The sequence below is a fragment of the Apus apus genome, chromosome 4, assembly GCF_020740795.1.
Source record: "Apus apus isolate bApuApu2 chromosome 4, bApuApu2.pri.cur, whole genome shotgun sequence".
NCBI lineage: Eukaryota > Metazoa > Chordata > Aves > Apodiformes > Apodidae > Apus > Apus apus.
Window position 1 is genome coordinate 41,525,196 of NC_067285.1, and position 22,781 is coordinate 41,547,976.

The following is a 22,781-nucleotide window of genomic DNA, read 5'->3' on the forward strand; positions in this document are numbered from 1 at the left end:
CCAACCCCCCTGCCAGAGCAGGATCAACCAAGGGCAGGTCACACAGAAAACACATCCAGATGTGTCTTGAAAGTCTCCAGAAGATACTCCACAAATTCTCTGGGCAGCCTGTTGCAGTGCTCCTCTGTCTTCTCTTCTCCAGACTAAACAGCTCTAGGTCTCTCAGCCTTTACCTAGACAGGCCTTCCAGTCCTTTAATCATCCTTGTAGCCCACTGCTGGACTCAAGTAAATCCCTCTCCCTCTTGAACCCCTTGCTGTTTTCTTATCAGTACACAGCACAGGCCTAGCAGTGCTCAGTCATGGGAAGAGTCTGCTAAAACTTGACAGGTTTAAGAACCTTGGCCTCGAGTCACTGACAATGTTAATTTGGAAAGAATTCTTCAAATGTCACTTTCACCAGAAAACAGAGAAATCAAAACAGTAACAGGTTTTGTGTGAGGACGTATCTCAAAGTGCTAAAAACCCCCAGCCCAAACCGAAAAGCTTCATAAATTAATTAAATCAAATATAGCACCTAAAATAGCAGGCATTCTCTTGGGATCAGTAAAACTGCTGCTGCATGCTAAGCAGATGCTAACTGAGTCCGAGTATCTTTGCCAGACATAGCAGCTAGTAGTTCTTTAAAGCTGAGATAGATGCACACACTAAGTGTGAAATGATTAAGAGCCAGCAAGGACAAATACTTGACTTTCTGAGGTAGGAACTGCAAAAACCCTCTGAAAGAAGAAAGAAGAGGAATGATGAAATGCCACCAGAAATCCATACCCTCAAGAGGTCACCACTAGGGTGATTGTCCAGGAGACAAATCATGTGGACATGTCTAGCACATGTGAAACTAGATACCATATCACTAACCACAAGCTGGAAATATGACCATACATTCATTACTACCATTCTATTCTTGAGAGATCTAATGGAGAAAACAGGATTGCAAGTCCCAAAAAACATAAAACCAGAATCCTTGCAATAAGGGCCTTACGAGTGCCTGCAGACACCCTTGGTGCATCAAAATGCCAAGTCTTTTCCAAAAAATCAATAAAGTTAAGAAGATATTATCAGCTTTTAAGAGAATCAAGGTGTATGCCTAATATGTGAAGTGGAAGAACAACAATAGTTGCAGCAGCATCTCTCAAGGGATTAACTAAGCTAGCTGGCAGTCAATGAGGCTGGAAACTAGGGTCACATGAATGGCAGAAAAGTAATAGTGAATAACCTAACAAGTGATTGTTCATGGCAAGTACAAGGGACTCTAAACACAAGTGTAGGGGAAACCCCAGAAGCAAACAGTATCACCAGCTCACCAGTACAAAAGCCTAACATCTGACATCTCCCTTGCTGAGAAAAGATGTGACAGCATCACCAAATAAAGGTGGAGCTGGGGACTGTCAGTAGACTAAGGCTCAGATTTGAGGATTTTTAAAATGCAAAAATCCCACAATAGTCACAAGAAGTTATATTCATAAAATCAACACATTTCCTAAATGTAAATGTTTAACATTTTAATTTATTTCACTCCTATATCCACTCATTTGACTAAAGGCAGGAGGAAGCAGGGGAAACACAGAAGGGATGACTTATGTGAAAAGCATGAGATGCTGCCAGCAAACTGCAATCAGATTTTATGTGCTTAAATGCTTTTCAGATTTTCCAGCTTCTACTTATCTGCCCTCTCCAGTAGTGGTGATATGTAAGGATGCTGGGCTGGAAAAAATCCCTTTCTTCCTTTTAATACTTAGAGATTAAACAGTTTAAAATTACCAAGCCTCAAGTAGATGGAAGCTGCCACAAAAGATGGATCCAAGTAAGATCCAGTGGGAACGCTGCAGTTTCAATTCCTCTTCCCAATCTTCCAGCTTTGAAATGGAGGGAAGAAAAAAGCATCTTGCAATTATTCAACCACAGAACAGTTCCTAAGCTCTCTATGCTGCTGTCAATACTTCAAATATTGAGAACGATAGTTAAATCACAGTGAGCCAAAAGAAAAAAGTAAGATCAGAGAAACTTGCAGGTCATGTTCCTTCTAGGCACACCACAAAAAATAATCATCTTCTACCTGTTTTCAAAAATTCATGTCCTATTGTCTTCAAAACCAAAACGCTTTACCAACATATTGATATGAAATATACTGCCTTCACCATAAAAAATATTGAGTTGAACATACTCAGAGGTTCAGAAGCAACACACACAACGTGACCACAAGTTCTTCCTTCACCACAATCACTATTACAAATCTACTTTAAGAAGCAGGTATCCTGTGATCTGTAGCTGTTTTTTTCACATGAGAACTCTCATGTGTAAGGAATCACACCATGCTACCAGAGCAATTAGATTATACACACCAATTAGAAATTTTACAATCAACAATATAAATTTTACACCAATAGAATTTTACAATCAACCTAAGAATGACCCTTGATATGACAAAAATACAATACCTGACCAAAAAATCTGGAAGCCAGAGAGAAAAGAGGAAAAAAACCCACAACTAAGCTTTTGATTAAAACAGCACATAGAAACTGTAAATGATTCAATTACATTACACAAACATGTCAGCTCACTGCTTGCTAAGAAATCAGCATTTTATAACACACATTAACACTGCCCTTTTCACCACAAGAATAAAATATATAAACATACCATCGACTACATTTCACACAAAAGATCAATTTTTCACCCTGAGGACAGTCAAACATTGGAATAATCTCCCAAAGGAAGTGGCGGATTCCCCCACATTTGACAGTTTTAAGTCTCAGCCTGGCAGGGTGCTGAGCCAGCTCATGTAAATTATAGAGGTACCTGGAAAGATTGGACCAGATGATCCTTGACGTCCCTTCCAACCTGGCATTCTATGATTCTATGATTTCAAATACGCTTTTCTATCCCAATCTTCAAATCAACACTTCCAGTGTTTGCTATTTATGGATCACAGAAAGCAAAAAACTTGCTCGTCATTCTGAAGAAGCACCAGGATCAACAAGCTGATGGATCAGTCTGTTCCTGGAGAACTATTTGGTGCCCTTTAAGGGTCTAATCCTCACCAGTGCACTGAGGAGTAAAAGCACTCCTATCATGCAAATGCTGCCTGCCCATCTTATAGTGCAATGCTCTGCACAAGGAAATAAACATCAGGATATGTATATTTTTCAACTTATTGGCATGTCCAGGCTAAGAAGGCAGAAACAGAGAAGTAATTAGCATAGCCATTTCTGCTCTGATTACCAACACGTGCATGCTGTCAACCACACTAAGTTATTCCATACACATGTGTACAACCTCCTTTTCTCTTAAAAAGGAGAGCTGAAGGTTGCTTTATCATGGAGAGGTTAAAGTTTTCAACACTGCATATTTAGCACACCTCACTTAACAGCAGCTTTCCAGCAAAGAACTGGAAAACAGCATTCATTGCAGCAGAACACTTCAAAACAGTTCCGTTTGCTTTCTGGAGTTGGAAACAATGTTCTGCTTTCAAGCAGAGTTTTATGCAAACTACCAATAAAATAGAAACAAAAAAAAAATCAGAACACTTCCCTTCACCCTTCCCTTGGTTTGCATGCCCGTTTCAGTCACAGTCACAACATACACTAGCACCAAGCCTGAAAAACAAAACTGCAGAGGTCTTCTTGTGATCATAAGACACATTCTGAAGGTGTTCACTGCCATCAACAGTCCAACATTTGGGTTTGTAGATTCCAGGACCTTTACATCTAACGAAGCATTCCCAGTTTCATGCTCTATGCAAACTTCGTGGTGAGACCAAAAGAAAAAACACCTCAAATAACTTAAAACTTTTATTTTCTGCAGTGTTTAGAAGGCCAAAATTAAAGAATGACAAATCTGGAGTTAAAATGAACATACGTGTAGTAAGATTAGCTTGACTGAAAAAGAACCCCACGACAAACATGAAGAGAACTTGTTACCAGGCCTCAGAAACACAGATTTCCATCTTTTAAACGTATCTTGAAATAAAGGTCTTGCTTTCCAAATTCTGGACACCTCTTTAATATGGGGCTACAGAAGAATTCAGAACAGAGAGTGGTATCACACCAAGAACACTCTTAAAAAAGAACAAGCATGAAAACTTCTATCAGGGGCTCCATACTGAATTCCCCACAGACCTTCACCAGGTGGGCACCTTTGAAGGTTAGGCTCACTGCCAGCAATTTCAGCAAAAGTGCATTTTAGTGCTATGTTTATGAGTAAAGGTTCATCAAAACAGAGCTGTAACCTACCCGTGTTACTGTGACTTGGCAGACCAGGCAGTGCCATGACATTACACCTATACTTCAGCAGCACTACCCAGTGAGAAGATACAATACATGAAGTTTATTCTAACCGAAACAAAATCCACACCCAACGCTAGTTCCACTGGGTTATTTAGCTTCCAAGATTATGCTAACATGGCACAGAACAGCATTTTGTCCTAAAAACATAATTCCTTATGTGTCTCAATATGATGGTTTTTTTCGAAGTTAGAAGAACACAGATGAAAACTAGATAAAAATCTAAGACCATAAACTGCAACGTTCTCAGGCTAGTGCTGTCAACATGTGGACAGCACTGAAAGCTGTTATGGCCACTAGTTCTTTTTAAACTTAGCCTAGAAATCTAAGTTGGCTTTCTTCATTTTTCAGTCTAACAGGGCATTGAAAGAAAAGCAAAAACAGCTCTACAGTTATATTGCAGTTGATTCACCTAAAAACATGTTTCTAGCTGAAGATCTCAGTGGCTCTACCAGCCTTAAATATGACAACACTTAACAGGGACAGAATATATCACAGAAGGACTGAGCTGAAGAGAAATAGCTCACCTGCAGGCAAACCATGGCTTGGTGTATATGCCAAAAACAGTATTACCTCCTCCCTGCCACTTCCATCTCTAGATAAAGCATCTCTGTGTTCCTTTTGGGGAAAACTTAGGTAACCTGGACTGTGCAATAGCTGACTGGCTTTTGTGGAACAAAATTCCACATTAACATTTGGAGTCAAGAGAACAACTCCATAGAGAAATGGGAAATTCAGTGACATCCTCATCTCTGCTCCAGAACCACGTAGGCCACTTCAAATACAGTCTTCTCTGACCTCTGAAGTCTCATCATAACACAAAAGGTTGAAGAGCTTCTGCAACACAAACTGGTAAGTTTCATTAGGTGTATATGAGAAAGCCAACAGTTAAGCTGACTAGGACCTCACATTATCTCTCATCTTTTCATTAACCTGTAAGCAAGAAAGCTCAGTCCCTGGAGATGCTTTATTCCAGACAGCATACCAAGGCCACCTGGAAAGAAGAGTTCTTCATATGCACCCTTTGTGCTGCTCAATAAATGCCTTTCTGTCCTAACAGGATACCCTTCCCAATTCGACTTCTGTGACAAACATGCTCTAGTTGGACAAGTCACCACTACACTGTCTGAGCTGAAACAGATCATAGAATCATAGAATCATAGAATCCTAGGGGTTGGAAGGGACCTCGAAAGATCATCTAATCCAACCCCCCTGCCAGAGCAGGGTCACCTAGAGTACATCTCACAGGAAGGCGTCCAGGCGGGTTTTGAATGTCTCCAGCGAAGGAGACTCCACAACCTCTCTGGGCAGCCTGTTCCAGTGCTCTGTCACTCTTACAGTAAAAAAAATTTTCCTGATATTCATCTTAAACCTCCTATGCTCCAACTTGTATCCATTACTCCTTGTCCTATCACTGGTCTTCACTGAAAAAAGCTTAACTCCATCGTCTTGACACTCACCCTTTACATATTTGTAAACATTGATGAGGTCCCCCCTCAGTCTCCTTTTCTCCAAACTAAAGAGACCCAGCTCCCTCAGCCTTTCCTCATCAGGGAGATGTTCCACTCCCTTAATCATCCTTGTGGCTCAGCGCTGGACTCTTTCGAGCACTTCCCTGTCCTTCTTGAACTGAGGGGCCCAGAACTGGACACAATATTCCAGATGTGGCCTCACCAATGCAGAATAGAGGGGGAGGAGAACCTCTCTTGACCTACTAATAGAAATCCAGAGATCCAGAAGGTTCATCTCACTCTCAGAATTCAAAAGAGAAGAAACAATTATATGCAAAGCCTTAACTATGTTTTTCCATAGAGAAAATATAGTTCTAATGTTATCTCACAAGACCACCCAGATCCCTCTTTACTACATCTACGACAACTTTGTATACACAATATAAGGTTTTGCCAACTGTCAATTTCTAATTTTCAGGGTTGGAGATTAACAGTGTTTTTATCCATGATGGGACCTTGAAGCTGACCTGGAGCTTCAGCAGGTTACCTGCTGTGACTCAGCTGCCCAGGTCGTTTGCTGCTTTAAACCATCACATACTCACAGTGAGCTGTACACACCTGAACCAGAGTATCTCAGCACCCCAGTAAATTGCCCCAGACTCCAGCTCAGGACATGCACCCAAACAGCTCTATGTCAAACTATACAGACTATCAAAACCAACTGAACAACAGCAATATAACTTACCAGTGATTAGAGGATGAGTTTTCGTAAAATTGTATAGCATCTGCATTGTTAAGGGTAGTCTAGATTCTTACCAGCTGGACAACTAAGAGAACTCTCTTCAAAGGACAAAGCTTATTTTGCAGTCATAAACAAATACTAGAAGAAGCAAGTGTAACAACTTATGATAACAAAGAATCCAGGACAAGAAGCTTACCAAAGCTTTCTATTCAACCTGTGTCCTCTTGCTGACAGCACCAAAACTCGCCTTCCTGTTCAGAGAGAATGAGTTCTTATTTTTTTCCCCCACTCATTCCAGCACCAACAGTAAAAATTCACAGGTAGCCTCCCTCTCATGTTTTCTGCTTCTCTCCTGGAAGAATCCATAGCTCATATACAATTATTCCTTTTTTTTTCCTTCACATGAAACAGAACCTTTGCTAATATTATTGCAGGTGCTAAATCGACTACACCTTTGTTGGTTCCTCTGCTGCAGCCAGTCTGCAGCACTGGCATCAGAACTATTATTCACAAGTGGAAAAATCCTACTCTTCATTTACTGTTCCAGACACTAGCCCAGCGAACAGAAGAAACTTATTCCAAGAAACAATTACATACACTACATAAAAACACAAGGCTCATAGTTGCCACAGATTCTTGACTCGTGCAAGGGACACACAACACCTTCCTACACAAGCTGCAGTTAACAAAGTGAACTTGTATGCTTAAGTTGATTTCAAAGGGAGAAAAAAACAACGTAGAGGAACAAATAATTTTGTTGGCTCATTTTATAACCAAAACAAAATAAAGAACATGTGCTTTCATTTCCTTGTTTGCTGTGTTCTCCCATTCCTTTTTTTGCCAAGAACATACAAGAACACATCAACTATTCTGGGCAACTGAAATTCAACAACACCAAAAAACTAGGAAATGCTGTTTAGAAACTCTTGAAACTGGACATGTTTTCTCTTATTTGCTAGAGAAGTCTTCACAGAAGCATCTGGATACCCAAGATTCATTCTGTACTGTTGGCCTATTACCAAATGAAAGACCACAATTGCATGACCTCATTGAACCGTAACTCTCCTAATTAATTGCCATCCATTTCAATAATGGATAAGATAGTGTCACTCATTTTGTACATTCCTCATTTTTTCTTCTCTGACATTAGATTTTGTCTCTCAAATGTCAAGGTTTGTTTTGTTGTAAATCAAAGAATCACAAAGTCACTCAGCACTGCATTTTTCCAATAGAAAGGCTAGCTTACTGAGCTGGAGACTGCTTCCAAAAAAATGCATGTAATGAAACCAAATAAAGATTAATCCATAAAAAAGCTATAAGTAATAAAAATAAGAGAGAAAATGAATCACCTAAGCCTGCAAACTCATTATGTTTGCATATGTAGCAGCAGAGCGAAAGCAAATCATTTTAACACAGTAACAAAATATCCATGTGGAAAATAGACAAAATATCCATTCCCTTTCTCTTCTCTACAAAAGATACAAAAGCCATTTGGCTGCATGATCCCCAGAGTAACATGGCTCTAGATTTATCAAATACCATACCAATGGCCAACTATAGCAAGGAAAAAAACCCCAATTGTCCTCCTTATCAAATGCTGAATACATAACTATTTTAAGTATCCAGGTTTTTTTCATCTGTTACAAGGAATAAGAAGAACACACCAGGTGGTCTTCACCACAAATTTAACTGTCTATAGTTGTAAAATTCAAAATAATAGTTCCCAAGACAACCATACTCAAACAACACAAACCATTCCCTTCCCATTACTCCACATTCTATTAAGTGAACACTCCCTATGTGAAGCACCATAAATACAACTGTGTGCAGCACATCAAAATGGGCAAGGTACACAAATTAGCAATTCCTCTGTGTTTAAAGTACCAGTTATCAACAGTGATATGGACATGAGAGTTTAATATTACACAGCTAAGGTTTTTGGGTGGAGCTTTTCTTCATGGTTAGAAAGATTTAAGTTCATGTCACCACTGTCATGCTTAACAAAGGTGCTATCAGTGTGTTTTATTTTTTCTTATGGCTGGTGAAAAAAGCAACCAAACCAATCAACCACTTGCCCACATACCAGTTATATGGAGATGCTTCTTCCCTTGGCAAGCTCTGGGTAATTTAAGCTTTCATTAGAATTTTAAAAGGAAAACAAACAGCTAAACAACCTCATCTGTCAACAAACCAGTAATTACATAGTAATATAACAAGCATCTGCTACAATTTTTTAGGATTGACTATGAAAAGCATCCAAGCAACATCACTGTTGCACTGTTATTTCAAATAGTATCCTTTGCTACTTTGACCACTGTGTGTCCACCACCAGCCCCATATTTACATCCAATTTCCTGTGTGTATTAAGGCAGCACTATTGCTAAAGCTCTCCTGTCCTCCCTTGGCATCTGTCTGTTCTTTTCCATACAAACACTTTCCCTCCTCCTCGTGCTAGCAAGCGTTTGTGTAGCTTCAAGGGCAGCCCAGGTGAAGAAAGCAAGCTGGGTTAAAGCAAGTCATCAAAACCAAACTGTGGGCTGTCACAGCCCTGCCTTCTCCACGCTACGGATGCTGCTGTTCAAGCCAAGATGAACATTACTTCACAGAGTAGTGAGCAAATTTTGGTGAGTCAGTGTGTTGAGACAGGTCAAACTCCATAAGCACCAAAATGGCACTAAGGACTCGCACCACAGCCAGCAATTCTGCTGGGTCAGGGGGGTAGGGAGACTCAGGAGCCTCCTTCCCCTCCCAACTTGCCATTTATACTCCCTGTACAGAGTGAAGGTGAAAAGTGCAACCAAGTCTTTCATGGGTGCCAACACACTGGACTATCTCAGGTCATTCTGTAGATTCTCTCCAACCTAGAACAAAAACCAGGTTAGTTTTCCTGCAGATTAGTCTTTAAACTGTGATCTACATGTAGGTGCTTAAGTTCTTACACAGCACAAGGGGAAAGCATGGAAAGAAAGGTGTCAGGGCAGAACAGAGCCATCTTCATCACCAGCAAAAGAGCAGTAAGTGCTAATGAGATGACAATATGCACAGCCACATCCTCTCCCAAGTAAGTGGGAAAGCAACACTTATTAAAGGCCTCAAAAGCAAGTAATAAATTATAAAAGCTGTCAGGAAAGTTTGGCCCAGACACTATAATATTAAAAACTAGCTACATTTTAAAACAGAAAGCTTCCACTTGTTTTGCAGATTGTGTCTCCTGCTTCATTCAAATATTTGAAGAACAGATTAAGCTATGAAGGCAGACCCAAGACCACTTTTTGAGAAAAAGGTTATAAAAAAACCCAAAATACCCTGAAAAACTTTTCACAGGAATGACAAGATTCATGGAAAGACGTTTCTACAACATTCTTCAAATAGGTTCCTTGAGTCCATAGCAGAAATGCCTGTTATTCCAAAGGAAGAAGAAAAAGAACCCAGCCAGGCCATTGAGGTGGGAATTGGATACGTGCCTGGAATCCATACAACAGATCACAGTAGAGCCCAGATCTGAGGACATAACCCTCATGTGGGTATCAACCCGCTCAGTTGCAGAAATCAGCTTGTGAAGGGTAAAAAAAAAAGGTTGGAAGAGCTAAGAAGCCACTAATCAACATCAGGCCCTGGAGCCTGAGAAACCTGAATCTCTCAGATCATGTAGCTAAGCATCCCCATCATTGATCAAAGGATTCTTCCAGCAGCCTTTCTATCCCTCTTGTGCAAGAAAAATTTCCAGGTTTTCTCATGCTGTCAAGTGAGTAAGCTTCCTCACAGGCTGTACTGAAAGCCAAGTGCTGCTTACTCCTTTTCCAAACAACTGAAGAAACCAAGCTACTCAAAAGCAAAGCCTAACAAAATACAAAGCCTTGAATCAAACATTCAAGAAACATTTTACACTTTTATTGGGAGCTGCTGCAGCTAAGAACTAAAAACCAGGCGACAACCACTGAGTTTGTCTCCCAGGTACTTGCTGTGAATTCCACCATTGTAGTACACAAACTTTGCAGGACTTCAGGATGTGCTTCCTAACAACATACCTCTAATGCACAGGAGGGAACCGAAACACAAACAGACCACAAGACAGGTAAGGATGCACAGTTTGTTGCCAAAGCAGAAATCCAGACACACAGCCTCAACCTACTTGACTTTCTCCCCTTCCCCAGGAGATAATTTTCAAAGGAGCCTAAGGCAGAAGAATCCAAGGGGCTTTGTTTTTTCAAAACCCAAAACAAAAGTATCAACACAGGAGACAGCAATGTCTCTGAGGCTGAAATCTGACAGAACTCTTCATGACAACACATCAAGTTTGTCCGGGCTTAGCAGATGCTCAACTTGAAGCCAGCTAAAGTTTTTTTGACCATTCTAGCTGAAAAGTTTGGAGCTTTCAGTTACAAACTATCTGAGCTGGGACACCACAGAAGTATAGGCAAACCAAAAACCAGCAAATAGCTCTTCCTATAGAATCTGAACTATCAACTTTGCATAACAAACTTGAGAGATTTACCAGATCACAACAAGCACGAAGTAACTTTTTAACCCATTAGAGAAACCAGGCTCTATTTTCTAACATGCTCTCCAAGCCAGAGAGCTGGCTCTATAGAACACCACAGCCATACATCTCTCTGTAGGTTGACACAAGTCTGTACAAGGCACGTAACCAACAGTTACCACTTGCTGACACGTAGGTAAGCTGGATATCTTGGGGAATAAAAAAACCAATGAGTCTAACACATGTTAATTTACAAAGGGATTCCCCTAAGAGAGGAAATACTCAGCTGATAACTGGCTATTCTTCTGGCATCCACTAGGCCAAAAAGCTATTTTGAATAAGCTAACCACACACAGAAGGCATGGCCTGTTATTGCTTGTTGCGTGTAAACATTGCCAAGAAGACTCCAAATAGCTTTGCTGCCTTCAGTATTTCCTGCAGGAACTGTAACTTATTTCAAGCTCAGGAGGATGAACCTAACGAAACATCACTCGGATGTCAGCTCTTCCTCCACTCGGCATCTTAAAGCCGAGAGCTCTCCTCCCGCTCACACGATGGGCACTACCACGGGCTCCCGGCGCTGCAGCGCTGCCCAGACCTCCAACATCAAACCTTACGTAATTAGCACCCGACGTGCTTCCAAGTCGAGCCCCTCAGTAATTAACAGCACCTTCTGAGCGCCGGTACAAGCTCGCCGGGAGCCGGGGCCACCGAGAGAGGAGCCGGGACTGTCCCAGAAGACGGGCCAGCACAAGGAGCTCGGGGGGCCGGGGCCGCCAGCAGCACCGGGAAGGCACCGGCGGGTTGGGGAAGCGTGGAAAGCAGCCGGCGCCGCCTCCAGAGCATCCCCACGGACCCCCGGCAACGCGTCCTCACCCCCCGGACCAGGCGAGACGCGGCCCCCGCCACCTCCTCGGGCGACAAGCCCGGTCCCCTCGGGAGACTCGCACCTCGGGGCCGGGCGATGAAGGAGCTTCCCGGGCCTAACCCGGCCACCAACCCGCGGGGCCGTCCCAAGAGCCGGGCCCCAAGCGGCGCCAGGCCCGAGCCAGCCCAGCCCCCAAGCGGCCGCGACCCCCGGCACCGCCGGCAACGGCCTCCCCGCCGCGGCCGTTACCGCTGCGCGCCCCCCGGAGCGCGGGGCCGGGCGGCAGCCGCCGGGCTCCGCCAGCGGCCGGATTTCGAAAGATCCGCCATCTTCACCCCGTCACCGCCGCCCCCCGCGGCCCGCCCCCGCCGCACCTGTCCCCGCCGCACCTCCCCGCCTCCCCCCCCCCCCAACCCGCACCGCTGCCCGCCCGCCCGCCGCAGGGGAACCGGCGGGTCCCCCCGCGGAGCCCAGCTCCGAGGAGGAGGAAGCCTCGCCGCCGCCCGGCCCCCCCCCTCCCCCCCCCGCGTTGTGTTCCCCAAGGGCTCCTCTGCCGCTCCGGCCGCGGCTGGGCAGGGGTGACGAGACCCCGCACCCCGAGCGGGCACCCCCGGCGGCGGGGCCCCCGGAACGCCTGTCCCCGCAGCCCCGCCGCGCTCCGGGAGCCCGCCCCGCCGCGGGGAGCGCGCCCAGCGGGGCCGGGCCTGTGCCTGCCCGCTGCCGGGCGGCTGTCAGCTCCCCCCGCCGCTCCCTCCCTCGCCCCGCCGCTCCCTCCCCGCTCGCAGCGCCGCGCCCGCACCCCCTTCTTCATCATCACCACCACCACCACCATCCTCATCCTCCTGCCGCCGCTTTCCCGCCCCTCACGCTCACCGGGCGGGCGAGTGCTCTTCTTCCTCCTCCTCCTCCTCCTTCTCCTCCGCCCCCGTCACGGCTGCCCGCGGCCCCGCCGGCCCCTTCCCGCGGCCGGGGCGCCGGGCGCGCCCGCCATCCGCCCGCCGCGTTTGTTCAAAATCACGCGCCCCGCGCCATTCCCCCGCCGCATCCCAGAATACTCCGCCGCCCTGGCAACCGCAGCGCCCGCCGCGCGCCGCCCCGCGCTTCCGGGCCCGCCTCATCCGCCTGCGGGGAGGAGGTGGCGGGGGGGAAACGCCCCGCTTCCGGGGGCCCCGCGCCGCGCTCCCCCGCGGCACAGGCACGGCCCTGCCCCGCACCGGCTTCTATACGTTCATGCGGAGGGGTTTCTATACGTTGGGGGGCGTGGGAGGGGCACGAGCTTTATCCCCGCGGAGGGGGAGAGCGGGGGGGGGCGGCGGGGAGGGGATAAAGCTCCCCGCCGCGTGACGTCACCGCGCTGCCGGCCGCTCTAGCCCGCCGGCGGCCTCGCTCTATGGTCGGAGGAGGCCGGTGGGGACGGGAAGATGGCGGCGGCGGCGCGGCAGGAGCTGGCGCAGCTGATGAGCTCCAGCGGCTCCCACAAGGACCTGGCTGGCAAGTGAGTCCTGGCGCCGGCTTCCCGCCGCCCGAGGGGGTGACGGTGGTGGAGGGCGGGATAAAATGTGATGGTGGGGGGAGGGGGGGAGAGGGGGGGGGGGGGGCTGCCGGCCTCTAGGCCGGCGAGGCGGGTCTTTGCCCCGCGGCCGCGAATAACTTTAAAAAATATATATAAATAAATAGTGGTTTATCTCGTTATTCTGTTATTTTTTTTTTTAAAGTCGTTTTTCGTTTTTAAGCGTGGCTTGCTCCGCGCCGGGGGTTTCTCAGCGCGGGGCCTTGGCCTCCCCTGCCGCCCTCCCTCACCCAGCCCCTGCCCGCACCCAGCCCCTGCCCGCACCCAGCCCCTGCCCGCACCCAGCCCCTGCCCGCACCCAGCCCCTGCCCGCACCCAGCCCCTGCCCGCACCCAGCCCCTGCCCGCACCCAGCCCCTGCCCGCACCCAGCCCCTGCCCGCACCCAGCCCCTGCCCGCACCCAGCCCCTGCCCTCACGGCTGGGGCGTTCCTCTCCTTCCTCTGCTGTAGAGGACCTCTTCAACCCCATTATTATCGCCATGAGCAGTAATTATTTTCATGAAGTGGGGGTATTCCGGGGGGCAGAGCTTGGGGTCTGCTCTTCTCACGGCCCGACGTGTGACATAGGTTGGTTTTTTTTTTTTCCTCTTGGCCCAGGGTTCAGCCCCCCAGATTATCCCTCAGTCAACTGGAATTCTTCAAGCCTCAGGCCCAGTTGCTCGTTTTTTCTAGAGGCGTCGCTTCCCCTGTAGCAGTTTCATGTAAAAACATTGGAAGTGATCCTCTGAAAATCTGTCTTCAGTGGGAATGTAGGGCTGAATTGTTATTGTGAATGTAGGACTAAATCGTTACTGAGTACACTGAGGTTGTGGCCTAGGCAAAGGTTAACTGGAATTGTTATTTTTGCAGGAATAAGCACTAAAAATGCATAGCCTGTGCTGTGATCATGTCAAGTGGTCATAACATACTATTTACTTCCCACTCCCAATGCTTATTGAAGATGGCATTTTGAACATTTGGCTATTAATCTTAATCCACGAGCAATGCAGTTTTCATTCCTTTTTCTGTGCACTACCCTAGGGATGTGATATGTATTTTTTTTTTTTTTTAGCCTTTAGAGTTGCACGTGTGTTCACAGTTAACAAAGTGATGATCAGTGATATCTGACAGTCTAGTCCTGGGGTTTAAAAAGAGCCAGATACCAATTCCAGGTGAATGTTCCTGACATTTGAGCACAAACGCTTTGGAAAATGGCCACCTCATGAGTACAGAAAATCTTAGTAGGGCTCTGGCATGGAAAATAAGCAGAGAAACAGAACTTTTTGGTGAGAAAATGTGCCCTGTGAGTGACGTTTTAATTATTGTTCTTTTTAAATCTGTGGACAGGTATCGCCAAATATTGGAAAAAGCCATTCAGCTGTCGGGTGTAGAACAACTTGAAGCTTTGAAAGCTTTTGTAGAAGCAAGTAAGTCCAACTGGGAGAATTGGTTGCACACTGAGCAAAGGCCAGAGGTCTGTGGGATTGCATATTTGTTAGCTTGATGTGAGGCTATGTAAATGCATGATGGTTTGGTCCTACTGGAAGTTGAACAGCTAGAAGACTTGTGTCCTCGCCACATTCAGAAGTTAGGCAGAATGGACTTGTAAGCTTTGTAAGTTATTTTAGCTTTCTGACCTGTCAGTGTGAAGTGTTGGAAGGTGAACACATCAGATAGTCTCTGCTGAGAGCTAAAATTGCTACTGGATGCCCAAGTGTATTCAAACTAGCAATCCCCTTCTTCCTCTGGCTTAAGGTAGCTGGAAAAACTGTCAACAAGAAGTACTTAGGAGTTTTTTTGTGTTGTGTTGGATGTTTGACTTGTTGAATGCCTCAGTTTCAGCAACTGAGAAGAGTGATTCAGAACGAAACATCTCTCTAAACTAAAAATCATAGTAAGAAGTTCTTTGCCAGCTGCCAGGGGTTGGAACTGTGGTGGCCTCTAGTGTAAACAACCTGTTTCTGAGAGAAAAAAGGTCACCTCTTAAAGAAAAAAAAAAGGCAACCCATCTCATGGATACAAATTTAGAAACTTGACACATTAACATTTACTATAAAAGCAAGTGATCACTCCCAGAGAAGGCACTGACAAGCGTTGTGTCCACCTTGTGTTTTTCTTCCTGTGTCTCTGAACCAGTGGTGAATGAGAATGTCAGTCTAGTGATTTCACGTCAGCTACTGACAGATTTCTGTACCCACCTTCCCAGTCTTCCTGACAGCACGGCCAAAGAAATTTACCACTTCACCTTGGAAAAGATACAGCCTAGAGTTATCTCGTTTGAAGAGCAGGTGAGAGATCCATAACAAGGGGGTTTTGGGTTGTGGCCTTGGCTTTGGGGTTTCTTTCCCTTATCTGCTGAGTATTTCAAGTCTTTGAAAAAAGCTGTTCAAAACAGGTATTCCTATTTAAGTGTCCATTTTTGCATTCCTGTGCATGCAAAACCTGAGTTAAATGCAGAGAGTATCTATGGCTGTGTGAAGAATACAGACTTTGTCTCTTCATCAGGATGCTGGGCATGTCATTCCTCTGCTGTCCAAAAATGGCTTCTTATAATGAAACAATACTTGAGCTACTGGAGGTTCTGTCCAGAAACAGACTGGTATTTAGTGTATTGCATTTTACCCAACTAATGGAACAGGCAGGTGATGTAAAGGTCTTTGTGTGTAGTTTAGTCATAATAATTTTACCAGGAAGTCCCATTTCTAGTTAACTACTGAATGTGCCACAGTCCTTTTTCAGTTCAGTTCTTGGTTTTGTTGTGTATTTGCCATCATCTGAGAGGAAGATGATTATATTAAGGTGTTTATATTAAAACAGAAGATGTTTATCTTGAAAGCCTTTAGGATCTAGTATTTGAGAAGAAAAGCTAGGCAGTTTCTGTCATGATTTGTATTTGCTTCTCTTGATCTTTTGTTTTATTCTGTCTTAACTGAACATGCTTGTCTTCATGTTATGATTATGTCAAAGTTAAATCAAGACATGAGATGATGATGTTGTGGTTTTTTTTAACCACACTTCTGCTTGTAAAACCCGGATTATAAGCACTGATATTTTAGCTGCTGACAGCTGCTCTACAATGGAGAATTTTCTACGTTAGGATCTGATCCTAGTTCATTCAGACCTCACAGGCATGACATGAGATATAACTGCAAGAAGTAGCTTGTGAATCTTGGTGCTCCAGTTCTTGAAAGCCTTGTTTCATCTTCTTAGAAGCTTGATGAAAGGTTTCTGCTTACCCTGAAGATAGCCCTTTTTTTAATCTTCTCACAAGCTTCAGTGGAAATGCTTCAAACCAGCACTCATCATTAATAAGCTTGATCCAGGAGACACCCACACAGGAGTCCTCATGTGGGAAGATTGCATGCATGCAGGTTGCTGCTGGGTTATCTGTTGAGGGAATTCATGAACAAGAACAAGTGCTGTGAGAGTAAATACAGAACCCTTCCATTTTTATAGCATTTGCTATTGTTTTCATTGCTGTTTAGGTGGCTTCCATCAGGCAACATCTTGCATCAATCTATGAGAAGGAAGAAGACTGGAGAAATGCAGCACAAGTATTGGTGGGCATCCCTTTGGAAACAGGACAGAAGTAAGTAGTGTGCTAGATAGACACAGTTCTGCACTGTTAAATGTATTTGTTCCCTTTGTATTTGACTAGACCAGCAAGTGAGAATTTTGAGGTTTCATATTTTCCCAGAGTTTCAGTAGCTCAGGTCAGAACTACTGCCAGATGGCAAAATAATAGCTTGATGACTGTACATTTAATTAAACAGTTTAGTAGGTCAAAATATTAGGTTAGAAGTTTTGAACTATTTATTAGTCTTGTTGATAAACAGCCTTTTTTGGTAGTGTTTGACAGATGATTAGAGTGCACATTTGTGTCTTGGTGGAGGTTATTATTTCTACTGGTGTTTGTAGGAGCCAGTTCTATGTTGGCATTCTTCTCAAATTTCCCTACCCTGAATGGAGATTACTAATTTTGGTAGTAGGGAAGAAGAAAGCAGGGTAAAGCAAATGCTGCCACGTGCTTGAGAATCATCATATATGTTTAGAACAGCTAAGAGCAAGGGTAATTGTGGAGCAACTCTGAGCACTTGTTTTTCTGTTTCTCTGCAGACAATACAATGTAGATTATAAACTGGAGACCTACCTGAAAATTGCCAGGCTGTATCTGGAGGATGATGATCCAGTTCAAGCAGAAGCTTATATTAATAGAGCTTCCCTGCTTCAGAATGAATCAACAAATGAGCAGCTGCAAATCCATTATAAGGTTGTCTAACTTGCTTTATTGCTTTCTCTTTCTAAAGGGAGATGATTCCACATGGAGATGTTTTTATGCAGTGCCACTTAAACTTTCAGGATGGGAAAGGAGACAAAGGGAAAAGCTCCTAAATGTTTTTGGGAGTTTAAGAGTCACATCTTAGCAGTAATTAAACTGCTCCTTCCTTTTAAGTCTGTAAAGGGTCTTTCAATGCCATCTTTACTGTTTGAAGGTATAGCTTTAACTTCAAAACATCTGAAATACTGTTGGAAATACTCCTTCCACCTTTGCCTGTAAATCTAAGAGGGGGAAAAAATCACATCCAATATTAGGGACAACAGAAGGCCCCGCTCAACAGTAATTAAATAATACATCCCATTCATAAAAGTAGCTTTAAGTCTCAGGTAGGAAAGTAACTTCTGACCTTTTGCTTATTTGGGGGTTTACTGTGTACCTAGTTCATACACTAATTTCTCAAACCGTTTTAGTTTGAGCAGTGATACAGTGTGACAGTACCAATCAATTGGGGTAGTATTTAAAATTCTAGAACACAAAGCAGATGTGGCATGAGCTGTAATTCAGGGTATGGAGGGTTTGGTTTGTTGGGTTTCCCTTTTGGTTTTTTCTCCCCCCCTGCTATGTTTGCAAGTGGAAATATTTTCTGTAAGCATTAGAAAAGCACAAAGCAAGGGAGTGAAGAGAGATGAGAACCTGTGCTGAAAGGGAAAAGCTGTCAGTGTCAGTAGTGAAGGGGGAGCTTGCATAAGGACGTTATCAGCTGTACAACATTTCATTTACTTAGTTTCTGGCATTCAGACGTTTGCAGTGCTCAACATGTGAATAGTACTGGGAAATGCCCTTTCAGTTGCTTCCCATGATACTTCAGCAAGGGCTTTACAAGTCAAGATGATAATTCCAAGACACCAATTTTCCTAGGATGCAGTAGAGCAAGATTTATGTGAGCAGTCTCTTCGTAGTGTGCTAGTTTATACTCATCTACATTATGCAGCCACTCCTGTTTTCTTCTTCTGAGACCTACTTTCTTTCCAGGTTTGCTATGCTCGAGTTCTTGATTACAGAAGGAAGTTCATTGAGGCTGCCCAGAGGTACAACGAGCTCTCCTATAAGAGCATAGTCCACGAAACTGAGCGACTGGAGGCACTGAAACATGCTTTGCATTGTACTATTTTGGCATCAGCAGGTAAAACATGCCTGATGTTATTGTACAAAAATCCCCAGATTGGTATTTTACATTCCCTGAACCAAGTCAGCTCGTGCCTTACTTTTGGGGAGGTATCTTGTCACTAAGATGTGGGGAGGAATCCAGAATTGGGAACACAGTGTGTCAAAAGATGGTACTTTCTGGCTTTTCCCTCTGAATACTTAATGCCTTGGTGATGATTTATGAGGATTCTTCCTGGCTCTCCCAGGACAGCAGCGTTCTCGCATGCTTGCTACACTCTTCAAGGATGAGAGATGCCAACAACTTGCAGCCTATGGGATCCTGGAGAAAATGTATCTGGACAGAATTATCCGTGGAAATCAACTGCAAGAGTTTGCAGCGATGCTGATGCCTCACCAGAAAGCAACCACAGCTGATGGTACCTAGTTCTCTAAGTCATCCTCACACTAAGTGTTCATCCACGGGAGTTAGATTTGCCCGATGCAGTCAAGAAGTGTGATGGAAAAGAATTGAGTATAGCTTCTGTTACCCTCTTAAAATTATTTCCCAGCATGTTAGCCTCATGAGTGTAGTTTACTAGTAAAGCTTCTTAGCCATACTTCCTCCTTCTGAGTGGATATTCATGTTTTAAAATACTCTTACAGAAGATATCGAAGTTTTTTCTGTCCGTGCACAGTGACAACCTCCCAGTCTCTGTCCTTTTGAGCTTCTCAGGTTCTAAGGCAGTGTTATAAATAGGATCCCTAGAAACATGTGACATGCATCTAGGCTGTAGATGGTCTGATACGCTTATTTGAAGTGCTTCCTGGCTTGCCGGGAAGGTGACAGGGAGGGGATGACTTGGACCTCATACTGTCTCCAAAATGTTTTCTGATCCATCTCAGTGACATCTTAGTAACTGTGTTCTTCCTGGGACCTCCAACAGTGGCAAATAATGTGAAATAATGACTTCACTAGAATCCTAAACACACTTGTCTCAATTTTCTAAAGTAGAAAAATATTGAAGTGGAAAAAATACATAAGCATGAAATACCTCTTAATCAGAAAAACCTTCTTAGTGAACAATACTCGTTGATTAAGGACAGATAAACAACTGTGTAATAGCAGAGGTTAAAGGTACTTAGTAAAAAAGAACTGCAGTCCTTTGCTTGGGTCCATATGTTGTTTATTCATAACCTGTACTGTTTGTATAAGTTAAATAATGCAGGTTAGTTGGTATTTAATAATGTTCTTCAACTAGAGGTTAAGGGGCGAATTAGTTAAACTGTTAAAACAGGAAGATTAGAATTAGAAATCAGATGAGTTTATCACCATACAAGCACAGAAAGAGAGAGGTTAATTGTATCCCCACAGAGCTATAATGAATTTTAAAAATAAGCAATGGTCTTTCCATGTGGCAAGCTAGGAACTGGTCACATGTCCATCCACATGTTGAGTGTTGTAGCAAAACCAAGGACTCCACTTGATTATTCCAGAAAATAAATAGAAGGGTTTGAGCTGCTTGTCTTATGATGAGCCACGTGCCATCCAGTTCTTTTTGTTCACTCTCTTCTGTGCAGCATCTCAACCTTGCTGTACAACATAAACCAAGTATTTCAGTCTCACAGTAATGCTTTTTTTTCCCCTCTCACCTAATCCCTAAGGTTCCAGCATCCTGGACAGAGCTGTTATTGAACACAACTTACTATCTGCAAGCAAACTTTACAACAACATTACTTTTGAAGAGCTTGGAGCATTACTAGAGATTCCTGCAGCTAAGGTATCAGTTTTCTATATCTTCTGTAAAAACAAGGAGTGTCAGAGACATGAGAAAACAGCTGTGGGAAATACTAGGAAAATGTGTTCAATATTAGGAAATAATTGTGAATATTCCATATTATAAGGAAGATTAAGGATCTCACACATCTTATGAAAAGGGAAGGTACATGATGTGAAATAAACAATAATGGAGTTGGGTGCCACTGTTGCCTGTAGGTTCCCACCCCCCAATGTGTGGAGAGGTTGCAAAAGCCTATGAGGACTAAGAAGTCTTAAAACATCTTTCAGAAGCTAATATCTTTCTCTCTTGATTTCAGGCAGAAAAGATAGCTTCTCAGATGATAACTGAGGGTCGCATGAATGGCTTCATCGATCAGATTGATGGAATTGTTCACTTTGAGAGTAAGTTCGACCATACTAATTTATTATTATTATTATTTTTAGCACCAGTCAGACAGCTTTTTGAGTTGTTGCCTTCCAGGGTGAGGAAATGAAGTTTCTTACCGTTTTAGCATCATCTGAAGTGAACTTGCTGTATTTTGCTGTGGCCAGGAGGTGGCAGAGCTTGCCTTCATGGAGGATCACGGTTCAACCACCCTCCCTGCTCTGCACTCTCTTAACCCGCAGACAAGTGTGGTTTTACTACATCGGTCTCCTAGTAGGAAGAGGTTCACCAGGAAGTTCTCTGTTCAAAACTACCTTGCAACGCAGGAGTTAGGCTTGTAACAGACAGCCAAAATCGTTGTAGCTTTTGAATACAGAAGCTAGCATGATGTAGCTGCAAGGAAGGCTTCCTCTGCAAGGTAGTGAGGGCAGTGGCAGAAGAAAAGTTTGCAGAAGAAAAGGTAAGGGAATTGCTAAGACTTACTTGGTTTTGTGTGGGTTGGGGATTTTTTTTTAATTGTTTTTGTTTGTTTTTCAGCTCGTGAAGCTTTGCCAACCTGGGATAAGCAGATTCAGTCCCTGTGTTTCCAGGTTAACAACCTGCTGGAGAAGATAAGTCAGACAGCCCCAGAATGGACAGCTCAGGCAATGGAGGCCCAGATGGCTCAGTGACTGCAGCCATTGTCTGAATGGAGGCAATAAACTGCCTGCTGTGCTGGAAGAAGAGAACTGAGTAGGACTGAGAACCAAATGAAGAACTCACCTTTATTTCCCCACCTTCTGCTCTCACTCTGTTTTAGAACACAATTAGGTTATACAATGTTTGGTTTGACAGCCCCACAGTTTCCTGAGCACAGAGTGATGCTGTTGCTGCCTCTACATTGTTCTCTCTTGTACTCTGCTGTCCTGAAAGCTGTGGTTTCCAAGTAGAAGAAGCTGAGCTGTAATGTCTGAAGGAAGCTTTGGTTTTGGTTTATTTAATTTAATTTTTTTCCACTGTATTGCTATAGCTTTGTAGCACATTATTTCTATGATGCTTGTCCTGCTGTGAAAATGTAAGTGCCATTTTCTTTTAGTTGTAATAAAGGCTGGAATGAGCCACTTGGTTTAAGTGTTGCTGAGACCTTTTTTTTTTCTTAAGCAGTAACTTGAAATAAGTTGTATTTTTTGGAATTGTTAGTTTTAGCCCCTGAGAATGTTAAATGAAAACCAGGTTTTTTCCCTCCTCTGTTTATAAAATACAAGTCTGAAATCTTAACTGAAGGAAACACTGACCTTTCTTTTGCATTGATGCAGCAGGGCACAGAGATGTCTGTGCTGAGGGATGGGGTGAAAAAGAGTGTTCCTAAGAGAGGTTGTTGCACTAATACTGTAAATGATGAGAACATAGCACAGGCCAAGTAAGGTAAGCCAAGCATGCTCTTTGTTTTATTTTCTAGGTCAGCCTGAATTGGTAATTTCACAGATGTATCCATAGTGGTTTTTTGGAACTGCAGGTGTAACGAGAGACTCTGATAGGTAGGGATTCTGCACTACAGAAGATGAAACGCTTCCTGAAACTAGAGTGGCTGGAGAACATTGTGCAGATGATTTCTGTAATGAGGCTCAGGGAGGAGGTAAAGGTGTTGTGATAAGCAAGACCAGCTTGAAATGCTTATGCATAGCAACCAAGTCACAAAGTGGCCCTTCTGTTATGGATCAGTCTGGAGTTGTGCATTCTTTTACCATCCTTATGATCTGCCAGATGAAAGAGCTTTATTGTGCCATTTGCTGGAGAGGTTTTCACTGAGAGCTCTTCTGGTAATGGAGAGACAAAGAGTTTC

General features: G+C 44.0%; 2 protein-coding genes across 5 annotated transcripts in view; one reads left to right on the top strand and one right to left on the bottom strand.

Annotated features, from left to right (window-relative positions):
- Positions 1-12,882, bottom strand: part of LIN54 (lin-54 DREAM MuvB core complex component) — a 43,750-nt gene extending 30,868 nt beyond the window's left edge. For 2 of the 4 annotated variants that reach the window (XM_051618782.1, XM_051618779.1), the window contains exon 1: positions 12,697-12,882. The gene's annotated coding sequence lies outside the window, so the exon portion shown is untranslated. Of the gene's footprint in view, positions 1-1,760; positions 1,867-6,671; positions 6,741-12,696 lie in introns of those variants that run through there. The other 2 variants (XM_051618781.1, XM_051618780.1) reach the window with 2 other exon arrangements.
- A 263-nt stretch (positions 12,883-13,145) lies between these two features.
- COPS4 (COP9 signalosome subunit 4) lies at positions 13,146-22,069 on the top strand. The gene is made up of 10 exons (XM_051618813.1): positions 13,146-13,318; positions 14,720-14,799; positions 15,509-15,660; positions 16,858-16,961; positions 17,489-17,642; positions 18,684-18,834; positions 19,064-19,234; positions 20,460-20,575; positions 20,892-20,976; positions 21,497-22,069. Exons 1-10 carry the CDS (start codon positions 13,245-13,247, stop codon positions 21,628-21,630), a joined length of 1,221 nt encoding a protein of 406 aa, XP_051474773.1. The 5' UTR covers positions 13,146-13,244; the 3' UTR covers positions 21,631-22,069.
- The last annotated feature ends 712 nt before the right edge of the window (positions 22,070-22,781 follow it).